This window comes from Anthonomus grandis, chromosome 1 (assembly GCF_022605725.1).
Source record: "Anthonomus grandis grandis chromosome 1, icAntGran1.3, whole genome shotgun sequence".
Lineage (NCBI taxonomy): Eukaryota > Metazoa > Arthropoda > Insecta > Coleoptera > Curculionidae > Anthonomus > Anthonomus grandis.
Genome location: NC_065546.1, coordinates 16456038 through 16483408, shown reverse-complemented (window position 1 = coordinate 16483408; position 27371 = coordinate 16456038). Strand labels below are relative to the sequence as shown.

The 27371-nt window shown below is 33.6% G+C and overlaps 3 protein-coding genes across 4 annotated transcripts in view; 1 reads left to right on the top strand and 2 right to left on the bottom strand.

Annotated features, from left to right (window-relative positions):
* LOC126745101 (threonylcarbamoyladenosine tRNA methylthiotransferase) overlaps positions 1–167 on the top strand; it is a 33540-nt gene extending 33373 nt beyond the window's left edge. Inside the window, exon 12 of the mRNA XM_050452824.1 lies at positions 149–167. The gene's annotated coding sequence lies outside the window, so the exon portion shown is untranslated. The remainder of the gene's footprint in view (positions 1–148) is intronic.
* Positions 1–27371, bottom strand: part of LOC126745112 (neurogenic locus notch homolog protein 1) — a 610297-nt gene that overhangs the window by 105283 nt on the left and 477643 nt on the right. The gene's annotated exons all lie outside the window — the stretch shown is intronic.
* LOC126745176 (uncharacterized) overlaps positions 9–27371 on the bottom strand; it is a 42416-nt gene continuing 15053 nt past the window's right edge. The window contains exons 3-6 of the mRNA XM_050452908.1: positions 21308–21591; positions 21058–21245; positions 6248–6474; positions 9–196 (exon numbers count right to left, since the gene is read on the bottom strand). Of these exons, the coding sequence (XP_050308865.1) occupies positions 96–196; positions 6248–6474; positions 21058–21245; positions 21308–21591 (800 nt within the window). The 3' untranslated portion in view covers positions 9–95. The remainder of the gene's footprint in view (positions 197–6247; positions 6475–21057; positions 21246–21307; positions 21592–27371) is intronic.

Sequence of the window (27371 nt, the reverse complement as noted above, 5' to 3'; positions counted from 1 at the left end):
ACAAAAGCTTAGATATTTTTAATTTTATTTACAAATTTTTGGTATTGTATCTCAGTTTTAAATTAAATCTACACATAAATTTAAAAAGGTGAATTTTATCCATAAGATATTGTATATCCCATATTTTTCATAAGTGTTTCTTTTATAGCGGGTTGAAGTTCTCTCTGCATATATGAAGTAAGTAGCTGTCGTATACCTAAAAATATATATTTAAATACACTAAATGTACATTTAAAGATTATAAGATTTATCGGTATCTATTTAGGATACCTACTTGTAGATATTTTCAATTAGTTTTCTATTTACAGAGTATTCAAAATGTACTTTTCACCTTAGAAAATAGTGTAACTTAGAAATTAAACTGTGGAAAAAATTGTTAACTACATTAATAGACGCACGAAAACTAAATTATAACTGCAAGATTATAAAGATTGCAAAAAGCATACCGATATTGCTTTGAGAACAATGGAGAACTTATTGAAAATTTAAATTATTAGTGATTACATTATTTATTGTTATTTTATTGTCATTATTAACTTTTTTTCATTATATATTTCTTCAATTATTATTTAAAATAGTTCTGTCACGACGTAGTTTTCGTCCTAGGTTTCTGGTTTAGTTATGTAAAATGTAGTTTCTTCAAATAGGTTTTTAATTTTTATAACTATTTTTATACATATATTGCGAAAAAAATTGGCTTTACTTGTCTTTCTGTACTTACGTACCTATAATACATACTTATATACTTATACCGTAGTTATAATACATCTTTACTATATGTGGTTTTTTTTTTTTTTTTAATTAAACTGCAAATAAGACTTTCAGATTCTCAGAGCTCAAAAACCGCAATATCGTGCAAATATATCTTATTTAAAGTTTAGAACTTCCCGTAAAATATAAAAAGTTAATAATAAACAAAGAATTTCCATTTGAAAAACGCAACATTTATAGCAAGGTTTTTTTTGTTTTTTTTTTTTGAAATTGCTTTTTATCACGATCTTCAAATTTTCCTGTTAAAATACCTTGAAATACATCAGAAAAAGTATCATACAGCGGTATTGCTTTTCCCTTTAGTATCTCTTTTGTAAATTTTTTTATGCTTGCAATATACAATTTTGTAGTACCAATTTGTCGTCATCCAAATATTTACTAAACAAAAAAAAATAAACGCACGGGATTTACCGGCATTGCCGTTTTTAGATTTCACTTAAGAGAGATAGTAATTAATAGAGCAAATGTAGTGAATTTAGTAATTTCTTAGGGTTTAATTAATATAAGACAAAGATTTTACTCACTTTAAGGAAACTACTTGATGAAACTACTAATGTGAGTGTTAGTGTTAAGACTATACACTTCTATACACGTCTATACACCCTTTTTGGTGAAGAAAAGTGTAATACTCGAAAACTAGACAAAGGGTTCCACATATTTTAAGTCTATTTTTCTTACTTTGACTGCATCCCCATTAATTCTTATTTAATCTCACGCTACTTAAATAATAAAAATAAAAGAGCTTGTTCGATTATAAATCCCCAATCAGCCTGGTGACTTGGTGGCTGATCCAGCAAATATTGGAGAGGATTTCTCTAAGCATATTAAGTCAAGTTCGTTGTTGTGCATTGTTGCCGAACTTGGATACTATACAGGGTGATTTTCAACTTATGCGCATAAACTTGGGAAATGATAGCGGATGAGTAATAATGAGTTATAATGAAAAAAAAATATAGTTAAATTATTTTTAGTTTTGGAGATATCCATATTTTTTTAAATAAAAAACGTGTATTTTTTAACATGTTTAATTTAAACTAATTTAAAGCAACTGTTCGAAGTTGTTTCCATTATTTTCGATACAGACTTGAGTTCGTCGAATCTATGAAGACGTACATGCACGGGCCAAACCAGGCTGTAGGCGAATTGCGTCACTGGCAGCGTTTATGCGATGTCGTAGCTCTTGCTCAGTATCAACTTCGTTTACATACACCATTGTTTTCATATGACCCCACAAATAAAAGTCTAATGGATCAAGGTCAGGCGAGCGAGGGGGCCACCCAACTGGACCATCATGGCCTATCCATCGTCCGGGAAACACACGATCTAAATATTGTCGCACTGGTCGTGAAAAATGTGGTGGAGCACCATCATGAAGAAACCACATGTTCTGCCTAACGTTGAGATTCACATTTTCAAGGAGCACTGGTAAATTGTTGCGCAAAAATTCTAAATACCGAGCACCAGTCAAACGATTTTCCAGAATAAAAGGTCCGATGAGCATCCCGTTCAGAATTCCAGCCCATACATTTACAGAAAAACGTTGTTAAAAGTATGTTCTCCGTGTAATATGCGGATTTTCCAAAGCCCAGTAATGAGTGTAATGAAAGTTGAAAATTCCATTGCGCGTAAAATTTGCCTCATCCGTAACTAAAATATTCATGGTAAAGTTTGGGCTTAACTGCTGGTGATGTAACCAGAGAAAAACAAACCACCGAGAAGGGACAAAGCCGGGACCGATTTTTCTTGCGCATGTGCGAGCTTATTTGGTATACCTGTCTTATTGCCGGTCCCCTGCCAGCCGTCGGTTAGTCCGGTAATATTCGACGCCTAGTTTAGTCTAGTCAAGTGTTGCCTGAATTTTTCTCTGTCTTTATTTTTTGTGTGTGTTGTCATTGTGCTCTTTATTTTATTAAAAACTTTTATAATATGCCTTATACCTGTGCTTTTCGTGGATGTCATTCAAAGACAGGGTGTAGAAAACTATTAATTATGAACACCCTTGTGCACATTTTCCAAAAACTCTTATCTTAAAATTATTTATATTTATGAAAATATTTTACACCATTAAATATAATAATAGGGTCTTAAAAACAAATAAAGATAAAAATGTTCGAAAACTAAAAATTTTGCGGAATGTATAAATGTACCTAGGTTTAATTTAATTATTGCCAATGTATTTTTGTGTTTCATTATACAATGGGCCAATATTATTCTCTCAAAAAATAAAAGTTTGTTAGATTTTTTGTTTTCCATTATTTATCCTAAATGGTAATTTTTATAGTTGGCACTATACCGGATGACACAGTAAAAAGGGAACACGCAATAATTTTTTTATTTTTCAAGATAAACAAATGCAATTTGGTATGTCAATAGAATGGTTATAAAAGCATATTTTGACGTATTCAATTGTTTTTGATCACTTCCGGTTGCACCGGAAATGACACGAACTTTCTTATTTTAAATGGGACACCCAGTTTATTTTTTCATACATTTGTTTATCTTGAAAAATAAAAAAGTTGTTGCGTGTTCCCTTTTTCCTGTGTCACCCGGTATAGTTTAGGTATACTTATAACTTAACTATACCAACAGTAAAATAATGTAATAGTTTTGATTTCAAATTCCCAATAAAATTTTTAATCTATTAATTGTCGTATTTCTCTCCGTGTACGGAACTATTAAATTGCCAAAACGATTTTTCTCCGTTACTTAATATGTAGCGCCATTGTAGTCATTTAAGCCCGCTCAAGGGCACCAAAATTGGACCCCAGAAAATCAACGGTAAATGCGGGTTTTGTCGCTTCTCGGTGGTTTGTTTTTCTCTGATGTAACAACCACTCACGAAAGTGTACTCGAAGCGGCAAATCTCTTGGAAGTAGGGCTTGTACCCTCTGCACATAAAACGGGTACAGCAACTCGTGCCTTAAAATTTGCCAACTTGTACATTGCGATATTCCAAATCGCGCTGCAATTGTTCTAGTGCTAATTCCAGGTTGTTCTTCGATAACTTCTAAAATATCCTCCTCCAGATTTAGAATGTGCCTAGGTCTAATAGCTCCTCCATCTTATCCAGGCCGCGGCCGCAAATTGCCAGTTTCTCTACCCCGCTGAATAACACGTAAGAAAGCCCCACGTCTCGGGTGATATCTTCGGGGAAATCGTTGGGCATACAGATCAGCTGCTGCCACTGCATTCTGATGCGTTTCTCCGTAAACCAAAATCATGTCGACAAGTTCTTCGTTTGTAAAAATGTGCGCCATTACATTTGACGCTTTTATTTTATTCGTGTGAAAAAAACGATCACGGCCACCAACAAACTAAGTACTGCTAAAGATTCCAAACAACAAATTCAAAATATTATGACTTGTTTACTATCAGTTATTAATAAACAAAATAAGTTCGACTGATACACGTTCTGTTGACATTTGTTTAACTTTATTTCGGAAACCAACAATACTTTACTACATTTTTTTCTCATTATTACTCATTATTGATCTTCATCTACCATTTCTTAAGTTTATGCGCATAGGTTGAAAATCACCCTGTATAGTAGATGTAATGTGCTCAAACACTATTCTTTTTTCCCCAAGTGAACATGAAACTTTTAAACTCGAAAAAATTTTCCATTTTTCTCAACGAGACCGACTTAAATTAAATAGTAATAAATTAAACTCAAAGCTTCCAAATTCATTGGAATATAAGGCCAAAAGATTACACTTGATTTGCCTATACTGCGTATCATCAATTATATTGCAAAGAAGAAACAGGAAACATAAGCTTTACGAACACTTTTTAATTAAATTTATTGATAATAAAATTACAAACTAATAACTTTACATTTCAAGGGAGATAACTCAGTTGAACAATATTTATTCAACTAAAAATTTAGTTGATTTCGCTAATGATTTAAGGAATACTTTAATCGCGCAGCGAGTGGTCTTAATTGCCTTAGATGTCCAAAGTATTTTTCCGAGTATCTCACCTGAAGATTGCATATCGCTATTGCACTAATCTTTTTAATAAAATGAACTTATCTAAAATCGTGATAAATAATCTGTTAACATTTTTGAACATCACTGGAATTTTATCTTATCACTGTATTCTTTTAACCTTTTTAAAGTTAACGGAGTGCTGGGTTGGCTAGGAGATCTAGGAGATCTTCTCTCCTTTCCTTATCCACGTTTTCATGCAAGACTTAAAATTATGAACAGCCCCTTTACCAATAATAAAAATTTCCATAAAAGATTTGTGGACAACATTTGCATCAGGTGGGATGGAGGGGAAAATAAATTGAATAATTTCATGACTTATGTTAATGAACTACATCCTAAATAGAGTTTACGGTAGAGAAAGAAAACCAGAAGAATCTACCCTTCCTAGATACCCCTTAGAGATAATGGAAAAATTTCTTTGGAAACTTACAGGAAAACATCATGCACAGATGACGCAATATAAGTCTCTTCAGTTTTACCATTCTTCTATAAAACTTGTTAAAATCTTACTTTCACAAATATATTGCAGTTGTTTTTTTTGAATTTCTCAGTAAATATATCACTAAAATTGTCTTACAACATAGTGGACCATAAAACTTGCAGAGTTAAATAGTAACGTTTCCCTACAATGAGTTAAATTTTTTGGAGATCTCCATTATTTTCCATTTTGTGTTAACACTCTTTACAATCATTTGATAATCAGTTCACTAAATCAAGAGTTTACTCGTTGAGCTTCGGGGATTGCAATGAAATTTATGTGGGCCAATTTGGGTGTGAAATTCACACTATAGTATTGGAAAGTCTATATAACAAGCATACTGACTCTGACTTCGCGGAAACGGAATCAACTTTTTCTAACTATATACTATCTGTAGGACATTCTACTACCATACATGATAATGTGAAAATATTACGAGTGTCCTAAATGTAAATAGTTGGACCTTCTAGAAAAATGAGAAATAGCAAAAGTCAAGCTGAACTGTGTGAACGACATTTTTAATTTTGACCCTCACACAATTTGACCTTGCCTGCAGATTCGCCTTAGATAAAATAAGAGCACTACATCAAACTATTTTAACGGAAGAATTAACGTTACCTACTTATAACACAGAACTTCCGATCCTACATTCGAAAAACCTTTTTTAATTTTTCATATATTGTTTCTGGAAGAACAAAACCCTTTTTCTGATAGTTATTATGGGTTTAGGAAATCAAATCAAAAAAACTAATACTTCTCAAAGTAATAGAATTCATTACAAATCAAATTAATAAGGTTATTAAACGAGCACTGTTTGGATATATAACGTGCTGATGCAGTTAAGTTTTATGTCTTAACATCCCTTTATTTTTATATTTTTCTTTCTTTCTTACACTTGATTAATGCAAAAAATTAAAAAAAAAATTATTATTGTTAGTAACATTATTACGAAAAAAGTATGAAATCTCTGTAAACGTAAAAACAAGTTGATAAGACCATTTAAGCTAACCTCTCAGAAAAATATCCTCCATTTCTCTACTAACTTCCTCTTCTTCCTCCTCAAGTCTTTCTCGTTCCCTTAGATCTCGTAGTGGTAGCTCCCCGGAAAAATCCCTTCTTTTCAGTCCCGGTTCGCAACCATACGCGTAGACTGAAATAAAACCCGGCTCCAGAAAGTGACTGTCGGTTTTTACATTAAATTGGCCGCGCTCTTTTCGAATTGGTTCAGTATGAAAGCTAAAATTAGTTTATTCTTTAAGACAGATAAAGACAACTATCAGACCAAACAGTTGTTATGTAAAAAAAAAAACGGTATGAATATTAAAATAAACACATTTTATTAGAAATGTATGCAAGACTCTTGCTTTGTATTTTTGTCAAAATATTTTCATTTCTCTTATAATATTTAAAAAAAGATATAGAATATGCTATTATCAAAATTATAAAAGGATATAGGAGCTGAAACAAACTTCCTTTTATTTTGTTACCTTCAAAATAATAAAAACGTGCAATAATCAGAGATTTACTGTTTATTTAAATTGTTAATATATTTTTTAAATACCCACTTTTATCTACAACTTAAAGTTTAATGAGTTTATCAGTAGGTAATTTACCAAAATTTTACAATAAAGTAGGGGCAAATAAGATAATATTTTGATTTTCTAGATCTTTAGACTAAAAATAAGTAAATTCCTAAATTAATTATTTATTTTGCTTATTTACAATAAATAAAACAAAATGGGTAATAGTTAATTAGAAAATAAACAAATACTCTAAAAGACAAAGAGAAATCTTTGATATAAATAAAATGAGATAATTAAAACTAAGAGAAAACATCATAACTACAGGTTAAAAAGATCAATCATAAAAAACTTAAATTGTCAGAATCGATTATGTCTGAAATTCAAGAAAAAAAAGTTTTTAGGTAATTTATAATGTAGATAAATTTAAAACAAAAAAACATAGTTTTAACTAATATTTTTAAATTTAAAAATATTAATTCAAACTATTTGGCTTAAGTATTATTTAAATATAATATGTATATGTTTATTGAATAATTTATTGCTTCACATTTTTATAAAACCTTATGGATAATGAATATTATTTTGAAAATATTTATTATAAATACGTAGGATTGTCTCAATATTCTTTTAATGTGATATCAAAACAAATGGAGGCAACTGTATGATTTTTGATATTGGTATATTTTTTAGGGCCAAGTGTGCAGAAATATTACCAAAGCTCTTACAACATATGGAATTTTGTTTTACATAGATATGGTATGAAATAAGATGCTTACCAGTCAATCAGTAGAATTTTTAAAAATTGAGAAGTCCAAATATGATGCTTTGGTTAGAGTTTAAGCTTTGCCAATTGTTAGACACTCAAAAAGACTACTTTTGCTTTCTTCTTTAAAGACTATATATTGTGGATTCATTTGTCAGTAAATGCAAATTATACGACATATGTAATAAATAAATAAATATTGTCTTTATTATACCAAAATGTACAAAGACGAAGTCTAGCCTAAGGCTAATCAACTTAACCTCTAATTACATAAACAAAAATATATAACAAATTACATAGATAGCAGTTATAGAAAGAAGATAATAGAAAACCCGTGAAATCCATGAAATTTATCTTGAGTTGAAAAATAGGCAATGACATAAAACTAACCAAGAAGAAAAGCAATTTACACATTTTCCCTTTAAATTATAAGGAAATCATCTGTAACGTGAGAAAATGCGACTTTGATTTTACTTTAAAACCAGCAATGGACATGCACTTATGTGACTTCGGAAGTTCATTATACACCGAGACAGCATTAAAAAGAAAACATCTGTGAAATAAGGCAGAATGAAAACGAGAAGCCGATAATTTACTTATACATCTTAGATTGATGTCGTGCACATCTCTTCGAAAACTGAATTTTTCACGAAGGTAAGCAGGGGAGGATGTACCAAGCAATCGATGCACAAAAACGGCCAACTGATGAAGATAAAGATTCTCTACACGCAACCATCCAAGAGTACACATTTTTTCTGAAACTCTATCATATTTTCTTAAGTTAAAAATGAATCTACAGCACTGATTTTGAAGCTTCTGCAAGAGATACAGGGTGATATCCAAACAAGGAACATACATTTCTTGTGTACTTTGTAGTTAATTATACTTCTATTAGCGTACAATGGTTTGAGCGCAAAATAGGATTTTTTAATTACGTCAGAAACGTGCATTTTGAATCTCAAGTCCTCCTCGAAAATTACACCAAGATTTTTAATGTTATCAACTATTTTTAACTGCGTTCCCCCCACAAATAGTTATCCAAGACAATTTTTCTCTTATTTTTTTGAAGAGAAACACATTACAGAACACTTGCTAGAATCGACGAGAAAGTTGAAACACATGAGAAATCTTCATAATAATATCATTGGCAAAGCTCTGAATACTGCAATATTTAATAACCTTATACATGCCTGCTATATACCGGGTGTACAACTAAGAGAGGTCGCCGGCCATATCTGAGTAACTACTTATCGCACAGCGTAGGGAAAAAATATTTTTAATAAAAGCGGCAAAGAGAAATTGCTGGAAATTATTTACAAGTTCGTACGATGACCGCTAGGGGGCGTAATACAACATTGAAATAGAAAAAATTGGTTTTATTGAAAATATTCAAAGTAAGTCCTAGAAAAGAATGCTGCCATTTAAAAGTATTATAAATTCTAAACATTTTTAATTTCAAACTTTTTTTTCTAATCTGTCAAATAATAGGTGGGGGAGGGGTTGAATATTTATATCTAAAATTCTTGATAACTTTGGATTGGTCTAACGAATTTCAACGAGCTTACTTTTGTTTTAAAGGATAATTATTAGGCTTTTATGTGGTATAATTACTTAGCCGTTTTAGTTGTTTTGTTGAGCGGTAGAAGGCGATTTGTTTTAATTTGTACTTTTTCAGCGATTTTCTGGCAAATATTAAATACAACGATATAATTTTTTTACTTAAGCTAAAAGAGCATGAAAAAACATAAAAACTGGCACAAACCGCAACTCGATATCTTATTTTATTCCGAAATTATGAATTAAAATGTTTTTGAACAATAAAATCTGTCGCCGCACTGGCATTATTGCGTCACATAGTCAATAGTAAGCTTTGGAAATAAATAAATTTGATAAATATTTTCGGGGCCATGATAAAACATTTATGATCGATGTCAAATGTAATGTCGAAGACTGATTTTGAAACCATTTAAGTTTTTAAAAATGCCAAACGTAGCTAGCAGTGTATTTTGAGTTAATGCAAAATGCACGCATTGCAGCCCGTATATATGCCCAAAGATATCTCCTGACAGAAGACACAATAATCATAGAGTCTTTACCGGTTTAGCTACCAGGCTAAGAAATACTGAAATTATTCGCGGCAATATACATCGAAGCGAGGGCGCATAGAGGCAAACGTTATAAATATTTAGGCATATATTGAAATAAACCCTCAACTAAGCATCCGAAATATTTGTAGGGAATTGGGAGTGTCCCTCGACCCAGTAGAAAATATTCTGAAAGAGCACAGGTAGCTATTTTTATTTGTTACAACACTAATAAGCATCCTATTATATTATATTTATTGTTTTTTACTTAAACTTCATCCATATCTCGTGGTTCTGCACCAGGCGCTTCTCGAAAAAGACTTTGATAACAGACTCAATTTCTGTTATTGGCTGTTGAACATGGTTAGAGAAAATACCCGATTTATCTCGAAGATATTATGGACGGACGAGGCATCATTTAGCAGTGATGATGGTGTAAACCTGCATAATTTGCATTATTGGGCAGAACAAAATCCCTGTTGGAGTTGCGAGACTCAACACCAAGGCAGATGGACTGTAAATGTGTGGTGCGGAATTATTGGCGGAAAAATTATTGGTCCTTTCTTTTTCAATCAAACACTTTCTGGAAATGTGTATTTAATTTATTTGCAAAATGATCTCCCAGTTACTGGAAGATGTTGATTTGAAAACAAGAGGGCAAATAATTTTCCAACATGATGGTTGCCCTGCACATTTTGCCGTTCAAGTTCGTCAATACTTAATTAGACAATATCGTTTGTGGATAGGAAGAGGAAGTATTTTTCCTTGGCCTGCTCGATTCCCAGATCTGACTGTTCTAGATTTTTATCTGTGGGGAAGGATTAAAGATTTAGTTTTTGTCACCCCACCCAAAACACACAACGACATGCAGGACCAAATACGCAATGCAATAAATTCCTTACCCACAGCATAAATCCAGACAGCGGTTCTGTCAACGACGCAACGACTTCGATTGTGTTTTGAAAATGAAGGAAAACAGTTTGAGCACCTAAGACACCATTAAAAATATAAAACAATTTTATCGTTCAAAAACAGTTTAATTAATAATTTCGGAATAAAATAAGATATCGAGTTGCGGTTTGCGCCAGTTTTTATGTTTTTTCATGCTCTTTTAGCTTAAGTAAAAAAAATTTTATTGTTGTATTTAATATTTGCCAGAAAATCGCTGAAAAAGTCCAAAATAACACAAACCGCCCTCTAACGCTCAACAAAACAACTAAAACGGCTAAGTAATTATACCACATAAAAGCCTGATAATTATTCTTGAAAACAAAAGAAGCTCGTTAAAATTGGTTAGGCCAATCAAAAGTTATCAACAATTTTAGAAATAAATATTCAACCCTTCATCCACCTATTATTTGACAGATTAAAAAAAAAAGTTTGAAATAAAAAATGTTTAGAATTTATCATGCTTTAAAATGGCATCATTCTTCTCTAGGATTCACTTTGAATATTTTCAATAAAACCAATTTTTTCTATTTCAATGTTGTATTGCGCCCCCTAGAGGTCATCGTACGAACTTATAAATAATTTCTAACGATTTCTCTTTGCCGCTTTTATAAGAAATATTTTTTTCCCTATGATGTGGGATGACTAGTTACTGAGATATGGCCGGCGACCTCTCTTAGTTGTACACCCGGTACATTAGAAATAAGATAGGACCCAAGACGGATCCTTGTGGTACCCCAGAACTTATATAAGAGCGGTTTGACTGAGCTTGATTTTCTAATACCACCAGATGCTTTTTTTCAGAAGGGTACAACCTAAAGAAGTTTATTGAATTATTAAAAGCTTCAGAAAAGTCGAGCAATACGAGCGCCGTAGTATCACCAAGCCTCAATCAAAGCCTCAATGATTTCTTGAGCAACTTTTAACAAGGCAGATGTGGTGCTGTGCCGCTTTTCGAAACCAGACTGGCCCTGCGGGATTATGTTATTTGTGATAAAGAAATCATAAATCTGTGGCTGAAAAAAACTTTTCCAAAACTTAGTTTTCCAAACTAGAAATTCTGGAATAATGGATATAGGTCTAACGTCGCAGTAGTCCTTTGGACTACTGATTTTAGCTAAAGACATTATAAGAGAAGTCTTCCAAATATCAGGAAAACAACCTCTTTCCAAACAGAAGTTTATAACATGAGTCAAGTGAGGAGCAAGATGATGAATACAATGTTGGAGCATATTCGCTGAGATGCAATTACTACCACAGGCAGTAAATTTGAGGTCTAAAACTATTTTTGAAATTTCCGTTACAGCGGCTAAGCAAAATGAGAACTGGAGATCAGGACTATGTATGATTAAGAAAATATTCGACTGTCTCTGGGCATCTCATCTCATCATCATCACCGGGTTATCTGAAGGACTATTAACTGATAAAAATAATCATTTATTATGTCAGAATTTTTAAGATTTACAGTTATAGCACGGTTAGAAAAATTTCTGAGACTAAGGTTTTTTATTGCTTTCCATAGTTTTTACTATTGCTGCTTTTTTGATGAAGTTCTAAATATGCTTTCTTTCCCCGCCTAATCATCCCCACCACCGAATTTCGTAGTTGCTTGCAGAATGGCCAATCGGGTAAACTCTTAGATTTTTTAAATCTCGATAACGCTTTGATTTTTTTCTTTTATAAAGAGTTTAACGCTTTTGGTAATCCATGGAGTATAGGGTTTAGAAATCCTTGAGATAGTTAATGGGGCATGTGTCTCAAATAATAAACAAACGTTGCCGGACAAATACTCGACTTTTTCACCCAGACCATAAATATGGTAAATATTATCCCAATTTATTTCTTCTAGATCAGCAAGAAAATCATTCCTATGTGGTAAGACTTATATTTTATTTGTTAATTTTTAACCTTAATCCTGACCTCACAAACTATTGCGTGGTGATCGGAAATTAAATCAGCATTCAAAGTATAAGAACGTACGACACTTGTGGGTTTGTTAAAATAAATTACATTAATTAAAGTTTGTGTGTTAGCTGCTGCACGAGTAGGCTCATTTATTACCTGCGCAAAATCATATGCAGAAAAGCAATCGAACAAAATATTGTCTGAAAAGTGATCACATTGGAATCACCGAGAGTAATAACATTATCATATTGTGAGCATGCAAGGGATAAAATATCGTCAAAACAACAAACACAGACGTAGATCTCCCCTAGGAGGCCTATAGACTGAGCCGACAAGAAAAAGTTCCTTTCCTAAACGTAATTTAACGAATAAGCACTCGAGATCAAGGGAGGAATCAAAATCCTCGAAGGTTAAAGAGCTTTCAAGAGACTGCCGAACAGAAATATATACCAGGATTTATTAAAATTATACTTGATAGAAATATACTAGATTTTATGCGGTGCATCCCTAAAGTAGCGGATAAATTCTATAAAAATGAAATGAATCGTTTCTGAAAAAAATGGCCAAACCCGTCGATTTTAATATTTGGTTTAGGGGTTTTCTACAAGGAAATTAAATATACAGTGACTTAAAAAAAGATATGACGTCATCAATATGTTTTTTAAATGGAAACCACCATTTTTAAATTCAAAATCAGAAAGAACACATTTTTACAAAGGATATGGTACAAAAGAATAGTGGTTACATAATCAATTTTGAACGAAAAATGATGTAAAATTAAAGAAATACCTATTTAAATTAAATGTTCGAATTGAGCCCCGTTAAGAACCTGACCATAACCAAGGCGATTTAAAAATTCTTTTTGAACGCTGTTAATGACATCTGGAGTAATATTTCTAATTTACTGGCGTATTTGTTCTTTTAAATCTTCTAAACTCACTGGTTTAGTGATACACATCCTCATAAAAAGTAATCGAGGGAAGTTAAATCTGGTGATCTGGGTGGCTATTCAATGAATCCTCATGTATCCTATACAACGATTTGGAAAAATATCATTTGGATAATTGCGAACGGGTAAAGCATAGTGTGGCGGGGCTCCATCTTGCTGTAAAAAGTCTACGTTGCTGCATGTCGGGTTGTTTCAAATCCGGATACAAAGTTATCAGAGCGGGGATAAGATCATTTTGAAGAAAGTCCAAATACCTCTCACCAGTGAGAGAGTCATCAAAACAGTAAGGTCCTAAAACTCTTCTTTCCACTATACCGCACTACACATTGACTTTTTGAGGGTGTTGTGTATGACATTCTGTGAACCAATGAGGGTTTTCGGTCGCCCAGAATCGAAAATTCTGTCTGTTCACATGGCCGTTTAGAGTAAACGTTGCTTCGTCAGAAAATATCAATTTTACAAAATTATTGTTATCATTACATAATTGCTGCATTTTCTCACAAAATTCATTTCGGCGATCAAAAACATCTTCCGATAGCTCTTGAAGTGAGAATATTTTATAAGGGTGGAACTTGGGAGAATAAGGTGGATCGCAATAAATTAACATTAGAAGCCATGCTATGATTGTGGATGTTTCTTTGGGATTATCTTGGTCCGTTAACAGAACGTTAAGCTCATCTTCTTCAGTTATTGAACCCCGACCAGCTTTTTGAGTATCCTGAACATGCCCGAATTCACGAAACTGCTTCAACTCTGCTTACCATACTTTGACTAATAAGCGACCGATCAGGATAAGTTGCATTAAAAAACTGAACCACTTCCTTTTGACTACGCGACATATCTCGGGAACCAATCATGCACATAATTTCGATTCTTTCACGTTCGGTTAATTTTATCATATTTCGTACAAAAGTAGGTAATAAAGTGTAGTTACTAATAAAACGCAGGCTGACACTGCTTTCGCCTCTTAAAAGAATTAACACCACTGCAAATGTAAAAATACTTCAAATAGTTGGATCAAAACACATTCACCTTTTGACACTGACAACAACAACAACAACAACTAAAAAACCAAAAGACCAATATTTAATTTAGATATTAGGTATTTTTTAAATTTTACATTTTATCATAATTTTTCGTTCAAAATTGCTTATACAGGGTAGTCCATTTAACTTGAGACGTCGCAATATCTCGAAAACTAAACATGTATCTAGAAAATGTTTCACGTGAAGTTTGAATGGTTTCCCGGGGGCCATAAAATGACATCATTGGTTTGATTTTGAGTGGACGTCTTCAAGGTCAAATGAAGGTCAACTTCACTTTTTTGCATAGAAACCTCTATTTTTTTTAATAGTATCTGATTTAGCGTTAAAAAAATAAGTAACTTTCATCTGACACTTTTTTACATGCTACTTCTCCTTTTCCAGATATTAATTCTTGATTCTTTTACGAATTTTTTCCTTGACAATGACATTAGAAACAGGAATAGCTTTGGTTAAGCAATTCTTCAATATTGTAGTGACAATGCATTGTTGCTCAATGATCAATGCAAGTTGTTATGATGCGAAAATTTTCTATAGTGAACAGATCTCACGTGTTTATCTCAGGTATTTCAGGCGATTGTAAACAAATACTGATGAATAAAGTAAATGAGAGATTATTTTGGTTCACAGTATTCGTTCAGTTATCAAGTATTTGACTATTTTGTTGAGTGACTATGGAATGCCTAACAATAAATGAAAAAGTTGAAATGGTCCTTATCTATGGTGAATCTGAACGAAATATTAATAGAGCTATTGAACTGTATACCATGCGACATCCCCAACGGCGACTTCCATCGCGAGCATCATTTTATCGTGTAGTGAACCACTTTATAGAAGATGGAAGTGTGAGAACGATAAATCGATCACGAAAGAGAAGCATTTGAATGCAAGCATAAAATTGCCGTCTTAGCTGCAGTTGCCCATAATCCTGGAGTCAGCTCACGATCAATTTCTTCTGCTTCTGGAATCACCAAAACAAGTGTCCTGAGAATTTTGAATTGTCACAAGTTTCATCCGTATCACTTGTCGCTTCTTGCGTCATCTTGATGCTTCACGGGAATAATTTCCAAAATCGACTGTTGTTTTGTGAATGGGCCCAAAATCAGTTGCATGAAAATAACAATTTCTTTCTGCGCGTCTTATTCACTGATGAAGAGTCATTTACAAACTATGGTGTAGTTAATCGTCATAATATCTATTATTGGGCAGTTAAAAATCCCAGGTGGAGTGATAGAACATCAGCGGCCATGGTCTGTGAATGTCTGGTGTGGCATCATCAATGATAAAGTCATAGGACTTTATTTTATTGATGGTGTCCTTATAGGCCAAAAATACCGTAATTTTTTGCTGGAGATTCTACCAGTATTTTTGGAAGATGTGTGTTTTGAAGTGAGACTAAATATGTGGTACCAGCATGATGGTTGTCCTGCACATTATTCACGCGTTGCGCGCCAAGTGTTAAGGATCGTGACTTCAATGGATGTTGGATAGGTCGCGGTGGAGCAGTCCACTTGCCGCCACGGTCACCTGATTGTTATTTGAAGGAGATCGTATATCGCGATCCACCAACGACTCCCGAATATATAAAGCTGCGAATCACGGAGATTTGCGGGCAGATAACTCCATAGATGCGGCACTCTGTTCATCGGTCGTTCAGAAAGCGAGTCGAAAAATGTATAGAAGTGGAAAGTCAACACTTGAACATTTATTGAAATAATTTTCTGACTTTTTTGTTTCAATTTCTTTTATTTGAACTTTGTACGTTTTATTTCCAAGTTTTCGATTCTGTTGATAATAAAATTCTATCATAAGATACTTTCACTCCTTTTGATAGATCATCAGGTACTACCTACAAGGGCAAATGTCATTGTCAAGGAAAAAAAATCGTAAAAGAATCAAGAATTAAAATCTTGAAAAGGAGAGGTCGCATGTAAAAAAGTGTCAGATAAAAGTTACTTATTTGTTTAAAGCTAAATCAGATGCTATTAAAAAAATAGAGGTTTCTATGCAAAAAAGTGAAGTTGCCCTTCATTTTACCTTGAAGACGTCCACTTAAGGTCAAACCAATGACGTCATTTTATGGCCCTCTGGAAACCATTCAAACTTCACATTAAACATTTTCTGGATACATGTTTAGTTTTCGCGATATTGCGATGTCTCAAGTTAAATGAACCACCCTGTATAACCACTATTCATTTGTACCATATCCTTTGTAAAAAAATGCGTTCCTTCTGATTCTATATTAGAAAATGGTGGTTTTCATTTAAAAAACATATTGAAGACGACATATCTTTTTTTTGAGTTACCCTGTATATTTAATTTCTACGTAGAAAACCCAATATTAAAATCGACGGATTCGCGCATTGTTTTCAGAAACGGTCTATTTAATTTTTATTGAATTTAACTGCTACTTTACTGATGCACTGTATTTACTAGCTGGAAGAAGTGAACATATATATGTTGCTTAAAACTGGAAGTCCTGTGCTATGAGGAGATGTCTCTTCTTATTTAGTTTAAATAAATGACTTGGCTCCCTTATTTTCGAAAAAAACTTAGTTATAGCATCATATTTCTTGGAATTAAATTGTATAGTTACCTATTGCGAAAAGAACAAATTAACTTTTAATTTCGAAAATCAAATCTAAAAATAGATGCTCTACATAACCAAGACGATTTCATGTGATCACACTACAGTTATTAGATACCACAGCATCATGTTTTTTGTTTCACGATCTCTTGTTGAAGTACACTGTCGTAAAAGGCGACTAAAAGAGCAACCCCTTTGGTGGTAGATGTTGTCCACTTGCATCGCCCGGTTCAATACCACCACATAGGACTTAGGCGCCGTGAAGTGGTTCCATGGAACTCACGTTTCGCCGCCATGTCGATGTGTCCGGTTTCCAAAGGGGAAATGGAGAAGAGAAATAAATGCACGATGGCGCCCTCACAACCAAAACTTTCCGGAGGTAAACTCGCCTCTCATTCGGATCTCCGGGCGGAGGCTGGTCCATCAGGCGGATCTAAAAGCCTAAAAATCAATTTCTGCAACATCAGAGGCCTAAACACCAATATTAAGGTAGTACACCAACACCTGCAATCAAGTAAGCCTCATATTCTGGAATTGGCAGAAACAAAGGTGAAACCTTCAACAACAAATGTTCACCTTATTTATCCTGCATACGATCTACACACCCGATTTCGACTAAACTTTGGATTAGCAGTATTTGTCAAGAGCGATTTGAGTTGCCAGCGGGAGGAAACGCTTGAACCTGCGGACTTCGACGTCATGTGGTTCAAAATAATAGCCAGTGGTGCCACGAAATTTTTTCTGCTGTATCTACAGACCACCAAGCGACACCCAATATAGACGGCTCTTTTTGAACCTGGTTGATTGCATTAACCATCTGCAAATTGACTACCCAAGCGCAGAAATCATCGCCATGGGTGAATTTAACGTTCACAATATCAACTGGCTGCGTTTCTGCAACAAGAACAACGATGAAGGACGAGAAGCTGAGCTATTTGCCACCATATGCGGGCTTACGCAGCTTGTGGAGGAACTACCAGAATCCCCGATCGAGACGATGAGTTCGCGAGTCTCCTAGAACTGGCTTCAGACCCTGACTCGTACACTGTATCAGTACATGCCCCCCTAGGAACATCGGACCACAAACTGATAACAGTCTCTTGCCAGTTGGAGGTTAAAACGCTGGATCCTCTGATGCCGCGGAAGGTATGGCACTATAAATCAGCAGAGTGGAACCATCTTCGGGAATTTTATCGCTTATTCCCTTGGAAAGAAGTCTGCTTTAGAACCAATAACATCTCAGAATGTGCAAACCAAATTACAGAGACGATCTTGGCAGGAATGGAAGCTTATATCCCTTTTTCTACTAAATGCGGATCAAACAACAAGCAATGGTTCAACCTGAATTGCAAAAAGGCAGTAAAGACTAAAAACGCAGCATATCGCAAATGGCGACAACATCCTTCCATCGAAAATCGGAGGAACTTTTTAGCCTCCAGAAATAGCTTCAAGCGAATTATTGATGAATGCAAAGAGAGTCACAACAACAGGATCGAAAACAAACTGCTAAACTGCCCAAATGGAACAAGATCTTTCTGGTCGGTATCGAAAGCCGTTAGTCAAGGATTTGCTAAGTCGGCCTTGCCACCCCTAACAGCAGATGATGGTTGTATCGCGGTAACAGCAAGGGAAAAAGCCAACTTACTGGGTAAACTCTTCGCGTCCAATTCTACTCTGCACTCGCAAGGCAAAACACCGCTATATTTGCCAAGGGTGAATTCATCGATGGGAGAAATTTCGTTTCCCCAACGAATTATAAAAAAAAATCTTAAAAGCGTAGACACCAACAAAGCTTCTGGACCCGATGGAATTTCAGCCCTAATACTAAAACGTTGTACAGACGAATTGACTCCTCCCTTATGTAGACTGTTCACGGCATCGTATAAACAGGGCCAATTTCCAACAAGCTGGAAAACTGCTCGAGTGCAAGCTGTATCCAAAAAGGGTAAGAAGACGATGCCCTCCAATTACCGCCCGATTGCACTAGTTCTAGTAATATCGAAGATTATGGAGAAAGCAGTCAACCAACAACTGTTAAGATATCTGGAATCATCTGGACTAATCAGCGATCACCAATACGGCTTCCGAAAGCTTAGATCCACTGGCGATCTTCTGGCTTACGTCACACACTTGTGGACGGAGGCCATGGAGAAGCACGGCGAGTCCCGCTCAGTGGCTTTTGACATTTCCAAGGCATTTGACAGAGTGTGGCATGAGGGACTACTAACCAAGCTCTCCTCAATCGGCATACAAAACTCATTATTGAATTGGATCAAAAGTTTTCTTGAACAACGAACAATCCAAGTAGCCGTCGATGGATACCTCTCCGACAAATTTAACATTAACGCTGGAGTCCCTCAAGGATGCATTCTATCCCCCACCCTTTTCTTGATATATATCAACGATTTGCTAGGAACCACTGTCAATCCAATCTACAGCGTTGCGGACGATAGCACACTTATTTCCACATTTCAGTCCGCCAAACCAACGACAGCCGCAAGTTCTCAGAATCTTAGGCAGCAACAAGTAGCTTCAATCAACAACGATATTAGAGCAATCTTGGAGTGGGGCGGTAACAATCTGGTCAATTTAAACGCTAAAAAAAACGCAGGCTGCAGTATTTACGATGAAGACTAACCTTGGTGGCCCGGAGCTGGTTATGGCAGGGAAAACATTACCAATGAAATCATCTTACTTATATAAAAAATAAAAAACATAAAAACTGTATACACCAGCTGCTGACTCTTTATAAAGCTCAAATACGCCCTTCCCTCGAGTATTGCTCGCAGGTCTGGACCTCTGCACCCAAGCATAGTTTAAACCTGCTGGATTCTATACAGAAGAGAGCTATTCGTCTTATCGACAAACCAGAACTGACAAAGAGTCTGGATAGTCTGGAGCACAGGAGAAAGGTGGCTGATCTCTGTTTATTCTACCGTTATTATCACGGTAAGTGCTCCTCTGAGCTGGCAGGCCTGATTCTACCCAGGGCTGTTCCGGCAAGAAGGACGCGTCTAGCAGTTGCGGCTCATCAACATCGAGTCCACCTGCCTACCCCAAGGATGTCGCTGTATCGGGACTCATTCATCTGGAGAACATCTTTGTGGAACGGGCTTCCACCTCACATATTTCCCGATGCATACAACCTACAGCGATTCAAGATAAACGCCCACAAATATCTTCGCGCAAGAATGTGCAAAAATCGTGCAAGAACTCCAAGTGTGACATAGGACTTTCCTCTTGTGCTTGTGTTTACCATAAAAAAAAACTTAACATTTATATTTCGATTTATTTATATTTAATATTTTATTCGTATTTTATTAGCTACGTACTAAGATCAATTGTTTTAAGTATCTAGTTGATTAAGCACTTCTGTATTATCACACGAATTAAATTATTGTGGGCTATTCCTAATCAAGTTTAATAAAAACAATATTCAACATCCATGAGATAGATTGTCTTGCACCTGCTCTTCAAAAATGAAAATACTTGTGATTGGTTTATCTGTAACTTCTCTGACTTGGGTCACAGAATCTACTTATGGTTTTGCCGCATTCATGAGTTAATTTTTTACTATAAGTAATATTACTTTACTTTTTTGATCTGACATACGTTTTATTTTATTTATTAATGTTAATGTGCATAAGCTTACAATATTTATTTGCCCAAGTCATAGCTTTAAAAAACACTAAAAACCCCATAATATATAACATTCTTATTAGAAAGATTCATCTTAAAAAAATGATGTTTCATCATCACATGCAATTTAAACAAAAAAGTAATTATTTAATTTTTTCTATTTCCTTTGAAAGACACCGATTACTACATATAAAACAATAGAACGCATTTGCAATCTTTAGTGTGTTAAATTTTTACATCCTTTATTCGTGTAATTTATAGATGTATTTTTAACAATTCATTAAAATTACGTGTCTATTTTACATAACCGCTAATGAACTGCAACTGTTAAAAATGCAGATAAGAATTTCTAATTAAAATTTATACTGTTGCTCTTACCCGATACCTGCTTTTCTTAACCTGAGAATCATGTTACAACTTTCTTCGGGGTTGGGTGATATTGGCTCTCTCTCTAAATCGCCATCATTGAATAAGTTTACTCTACCACTTATGGTTAGATCATTAAAAAGTAATCTAGTTTCCAAGCTATGGTTGATCGGGTTAAATGCACATTTGTCTACTCTGACCTACAGATTATTTAAAATTAATATAATATACTATTAAATTAAATATGATTTTTCTATCTTACCCAACTCTTTGATGGAGGCAACCTGACTCTCATATCAGTGACATACATATCAAGGGGAGCACTTCTTAATTGTTGATGTAAAGAGTAACCATTTAAATGGAACATTTTCTCTTTCGCCAACTGCCTTCTTCTAATGGTTTCCAAAGCTTTTTCCATTTTATCTGTACATCTGCGACCCAGTTCTCTATCTCGCTCTCTCTCTTCTGGATATACGTTGTTCATGTCCTCTGAGGTGAAGGGCGGGTAGCCTGGATATCGGTCGTTTTGACGAGAGTCAAAATCATCTGGAATTTTAATAATAGAAAAAAGAAACATTTCGTTTATATTTTATAAATTGGCGTCTGTCTTTCGATTCAATGATTGAAATTTTAGTTATATTATTAAAAATAGAGGGCTATGAAAAAGCATAAATGAAAGGCCGAGGGGCAAAGGGTGGTTTATTAGCAGAGGTCTAAAGAACAATCAGAAAATGAGTACATACATTGAATTTACTGAAATATCCTTCATATACATCAGTATAATCAGTTTTTAATTATAATTATCTACATATACAGTGACCGCATAAATTCGATAAAAATTAGAGAGATGATTTTTTGAGAAAACGCTCGGACCCGTCGATTTTTATTTTAACTCGCGCATTATTTCACATAAATTTTTGTATACAGGGTGGAACAGAAAAAAAGATATGACGTCATCGATTATTTTTTTTAATGACTTCAGGTCATGTTGGGGATTTGCCAAGATCAGGTCGTCCAAAAATTTCTGAAGAAACAAAATTAAACGTTCTGCTCTCCGTCGAAGAAAATCGAAACAATGCAACTTCACAAATTTCAGTTGACAATAATATAGCCGGAACGTCAGTAAGACGCAACTTAAAAGCAAATGAATACCACCCTTATAAAATTAGACTAATACACGAATTAAATGAGGACGATCCTGATCGAAGAAACCAATTTTGCGAGCAAATGATGAACATTTGCAATAATAACCGTCAGTTTGTATTACAAGTTTCGTTTTCGGAAGCAACTTTTTGTTTAAATCGGCAGAATTGTGTCAGTGTCACAGTCAAATCCACACTGGGCAACTGAGGCTCATACACAGTACCGTAAATCTATTAATGTTTGGGCTGGTATCGTGGAAAATAAAGTAATAGGGACATACTTTTTCGAAGAAAACTTAACAGGACAACGCTATTTGAATTTTCTTCAAGAAGATCTTATCCCTGCTTTGGCTGCCCTATACCCAGACGAACAAGACCCTGCTGTCCCGACAGATAATTTGTGGTTTCAGCAAGACTACTTCGATACAGTGTTCCCAGGAAGGTGGATAGGACGAAGAGGGCCAATAGAGTGGCCGGCCAGGTCACCAGACCTAAATTCCTGCTACTATCTTCTATTGGGGTACCTGAAAAGTAAAGTTTATATTGAGAAGCCAAACAACGTAGGAGATTTGAAAAATAGAATTAGATATGAAATTAGACCTATATCACCCGAAATAATTGATATTGTCTTACATAATTTTGTAAACCGTCTCGCTTTCTGCCAAGAAGTAAATGGCGGTTTGAACACTTGATACATTAATAAGAGTTTTCACAGTTTATAACATTTTATCCTCCATTTAATCTTAATTTGTAAATAGACGTACTTACTTGCTTTCTTGTTGGTTAAATGTAAATATTTCTGAAACAGTTGAGTTTTGAGATCAGGTGTGTTATACGAAACTTGCTTGGAATTTCGCCTATATTTCATAAATGCAATAAAAAATATAACATTTTATTTAAAAAAATGACCGATAACGTCATATCTTTTTTTATGTTCCACCCTGTATACAAAAATTTATGTGAAATAAAGCGCAACTTAAAATAAAAATCGACGGGTCCGAGCGTTTTCTCGAAAAATCATGTCTCTAATTTTTATCGAATTTATGCGGAACTTTAGGCGGTCACTGTATACAAAATATCTATTAAATATAATGAAAATGACAGAATTTATACTACATTAAAAATGTAGTTTCGAACTTTGAATATATAAAAAAGTACATTGAAAGGTGCTTACATTTGTTCTGAAAAGTGCTAAAAAAATATAGAACACAGTCATTACACGTTAAAATAAAAAATCTTGCAATTGCAATTTGGTTATAGAAACCAAACAGAATAGACTAAAAAAAACAATCATTCAAAAATAGACCATTTAGAATAGATTATTCTAAATTTGGACAGTATCATTATTATATTTATTCTTTTAAATCGCCTAGAATCTAGATGATAAGTCAAATCCATTAGTAAAAAAAAAAAATTAAAAAACAGACAACCGAAGAGAATTCTGAAGACTAATTGGGGTAAAAGTACCAATCAAGAAACTATTCAGTCAGTCTATCTAACAGGTGCTCTAATACCTACATGCTCCAGTTGGCACAGAAGCAAGGAATGCTTCACTCTATTAAAAGCTTTCGAGTAGTTTCGAAGTTTCCTTGTAATTTTGATATTTAAGTAAATTTGTATATGTTGAGCGATGAGCACAACAGGCAAGTTTGTGCAAACAATCACACTGATTCTCGTAGACATAATAGTCAGCAATTTATCAAGGACCTTAGTATTAGTTGACTGCTTCCATATGCCTCTATATATCTGCTTTTATAGCCTTTCACAGGTTGCGGTTCCTAGTTTCCATTGCCTTCGGTCTTTCCAATGTCTCTCGGTTGTAGTTTTGTTTTTAACACAGCTGGATTCACTCAGTCAAACTACGTGACTCACTTTCGTCTTTCTGGTAGCGCTTATGTTAGCCCTTTTTTGGCAGGCGCTTCTCTGCCATTCTTTTAACATTCCAAATTAGTTGACATGGCTCAATTTTGTTGCAAGATGATCAAGTTTACTTTCCAGGATTTTATTAATTTATCAGATTTCCTATCTACAAGGTGTCCAATTAATATCGCGGTGCTTCATTGCGGCTAAATCATGAAACGGAACAAACCTTAAAATAGGGGGAATGTTAATTATGTTAGAGGGGCAATTTTTTTAAATTAGTTTGGTCGATACAGGGTTTCCCAAAAAAGCGTGGTACATCTTTTTTTTTAAATGGAACAACCTCGGAGTCTCATTTGACCTTCTCTTAAACTCTAAAACTGTTTTGCTCTAAAATGCGACGTTGTCTTGTTATTAACAATTTAAAGAAATCTTCACGAAAATTAGTGTATCACTTAATTTTTAATATTTACCACCAACGTTTTTTATCTTTTTAAAAATCTATATAAAGTCGTTTCTCATATAATGATATTTTCAATTTAATTTTGCGCTATTTTTTTTAAATGAAACATTCTGTATCTAGTAACGCGTTTTGATAGAGCATTCTTTTATCTTCAATTTGATACCAACAAGTTTACCTGTATCTATCTTTAAATAACCGACAGTGTTGGACACAAAAAGCAAACTAGAACGAAAACAGTTTAAAATAAAGAAAACCAATTGGCAATCAGCAATAATCAGCATATCGGTTGTAGAAACATCGCACATTAGTGTAAGACAAATAAGAAAGAACTTAAAAATATTGAAATTGTCCGTGGGAAAATGTTGAAAAAAATATTTCATGCTTCCCGACTTTGTAAGGCATTAAATGAGGCTATAGTTGAACGGTACACCTGCTGACTTCAGTGCAAAGGTCAGAGAACATATCACATACCAATTTGCTAATAGATGGATTGGAAAGCTAGGTTAGTTATTCAAATTAACTTTTGTATACATATTTATTAAACTTATACCGGATAGGTCCCACTGGATGGCCTCCTAGGTCACCGGAATTAACGCCTCAAGACTTCTCCTTGTGGGAAAGTGTTAAATGTGAAGTTTATCGTATTGCACCCACAACTAGGAAATATATAGGAAGGAATAGGAATATATAGGAATATATGGTGGAGCGCATACAAGAGTCTTTTAGACGTATTACTCCTGCTATGCTTCGTGCAGTTATAATTATAGTTATAATTATATATTATAGAAGATCTTTCGCACGTAGGACTCATAAAACTTTTTTTATAAAGTGTTTAATTAACGTTATTAATGTTTTTGGTTAACCTACATAGATTTTTCAAAAAGATAAAAAACGTCGGTGGTAAACATTTTCGTGAAAATTTCTTTAAATTGTTAATAACTAAGCAATGTCCTATTTTAGAGCAAAACAGTTTTAGGGTTAAAGAGAGAGTGAAATGAGAGTTTCATTTCGGAAAAAAAATATAGGTGGTTCCATTCAAAAAAAATATCAAATTATGTACCGCGCTTTTCTGGGACACCCTGTATCAATTAAATTAATTTTAAAAAGTAGCCCCTCTAACTTAATTAACATTTCCCCTATTAAAGTTTTTTCCGTTTCAAGATTTAGCTGCAATCGAGCACCGCGATATTAAATGGACACCCTGTATATAATAATAATAATAATAATAATAATAATAAAGACTTTATTTGTACATTTATATTTCAGATTATAAATTGACAACTGTTCAACTAACTTTAACTTAACTCTAATACCGAAATTGACGACTACAAAAGTAAATACTAAAAAACCTTTTAATTTAATTTTTATATATTGTATTATAATTTTTAGGTCTACACTAAAAAAAAAAGAAGATTTATAATTTTTCTAAAATGTCGATACACCTTATGAATTGCATATTTTTTGAAATACCATTTTTAAATAAATAAATCGGACTTTATTTTTAACTATGTGAATTTTAGCGTAGCTTCTTTTAAACAACTGACTGACTGAAGAAACAAAAACAAAAAACCAGAATGACACTAAAAACAATGTATAACAATAAAAATTATTTACTAAACAGGCCATAGGGTTATAGGGTTTCTGACCTCACTAACACATTGAAAAAATAGTGAGCACTTAATTAATTTGAGACAGAAAATAAATAATCTTTTTATTTTTTATTGAAAGTTTTCATTGATAGACCTAATACATTATTAGGCATATTATTCTATAGCTCATATATACATATATACGTAGGCATATATTATATAGCTTCCGAAAATTCTTAAGATTTTACCGCAAAATTTAAAAACAAAAATTGAGGTCAAAACCAAAAAAATTTAAATATTGAACTAACACAGTTTATTACACGAAATTATAATAGTTTTAAAAAGTTACTGATAAAGTAATTTAAAGTGCATTTGTTAATTATTTTTGATTATCAGTTTACGTAGTTGTCATTTGTCATAAAATTATAATCCTCTGAAATTCGATTCACTTGTTTTGCAATTTTGTTTAAATTTTTAATTTCCTCCTAGTTACTTCTTGTGCCTCCTCCGCTCCTCTGCTCCTTATAGTAGAATAACATATTTATTTATTTACAAAGGAAACAAAAACTTTTTTTTGAAAATGAAATTTTTTGAACAGGCCTAATTTGTGGTCTAGTAAAATTTTTTGTTTCATTCTAATGGATTCATTATTTAATTGAGATAATATGAAAAATGAGAATCACATTAATTTTATTTAACTATTACATTATTAACATTATTTAACTTGTTAAAATATCTATAGTTAGTACTAGGAATTATATTATAACTTTTAAGTTGTGTCTATAAATTGAATTGTGTATTATTTGTGTATAATTTCCGTAATATATTGTTTTGCATTGTATTAAAACATTTGCTGCTTTGATACCTGAACAAACATTTAAAAAGATTAGTTAGATGTTTCGGTATTTGCTGTTGATTCTCGTGTCTTTTATGGAGATTAGGCACTGTTGGTCTCTGTATAAGCTTATTCAATAAATACTGAGGGTTTTTTGTTGTTAAGAGTTTATTTAAAAAGCAACCAAAACGCAATTTTTATCTCTTTTCAACATAAAGTGTATTTCTTGAATTTTGTGACTCATAGGGTCACTGATTCTTAAACCAACAATTAAACGTGTACACTAGATTTGTATTTTTTGTAATTTCACTTTGGTCTTACAATCAATATTTGACCTGTCCATATAGTTGCTGTAACTCAAAAAGTACTAACGTTTTACGCAGATATTTTATAAATTTTACGCACATGTTTATATTTGCTTAAATTTTATAAAATAT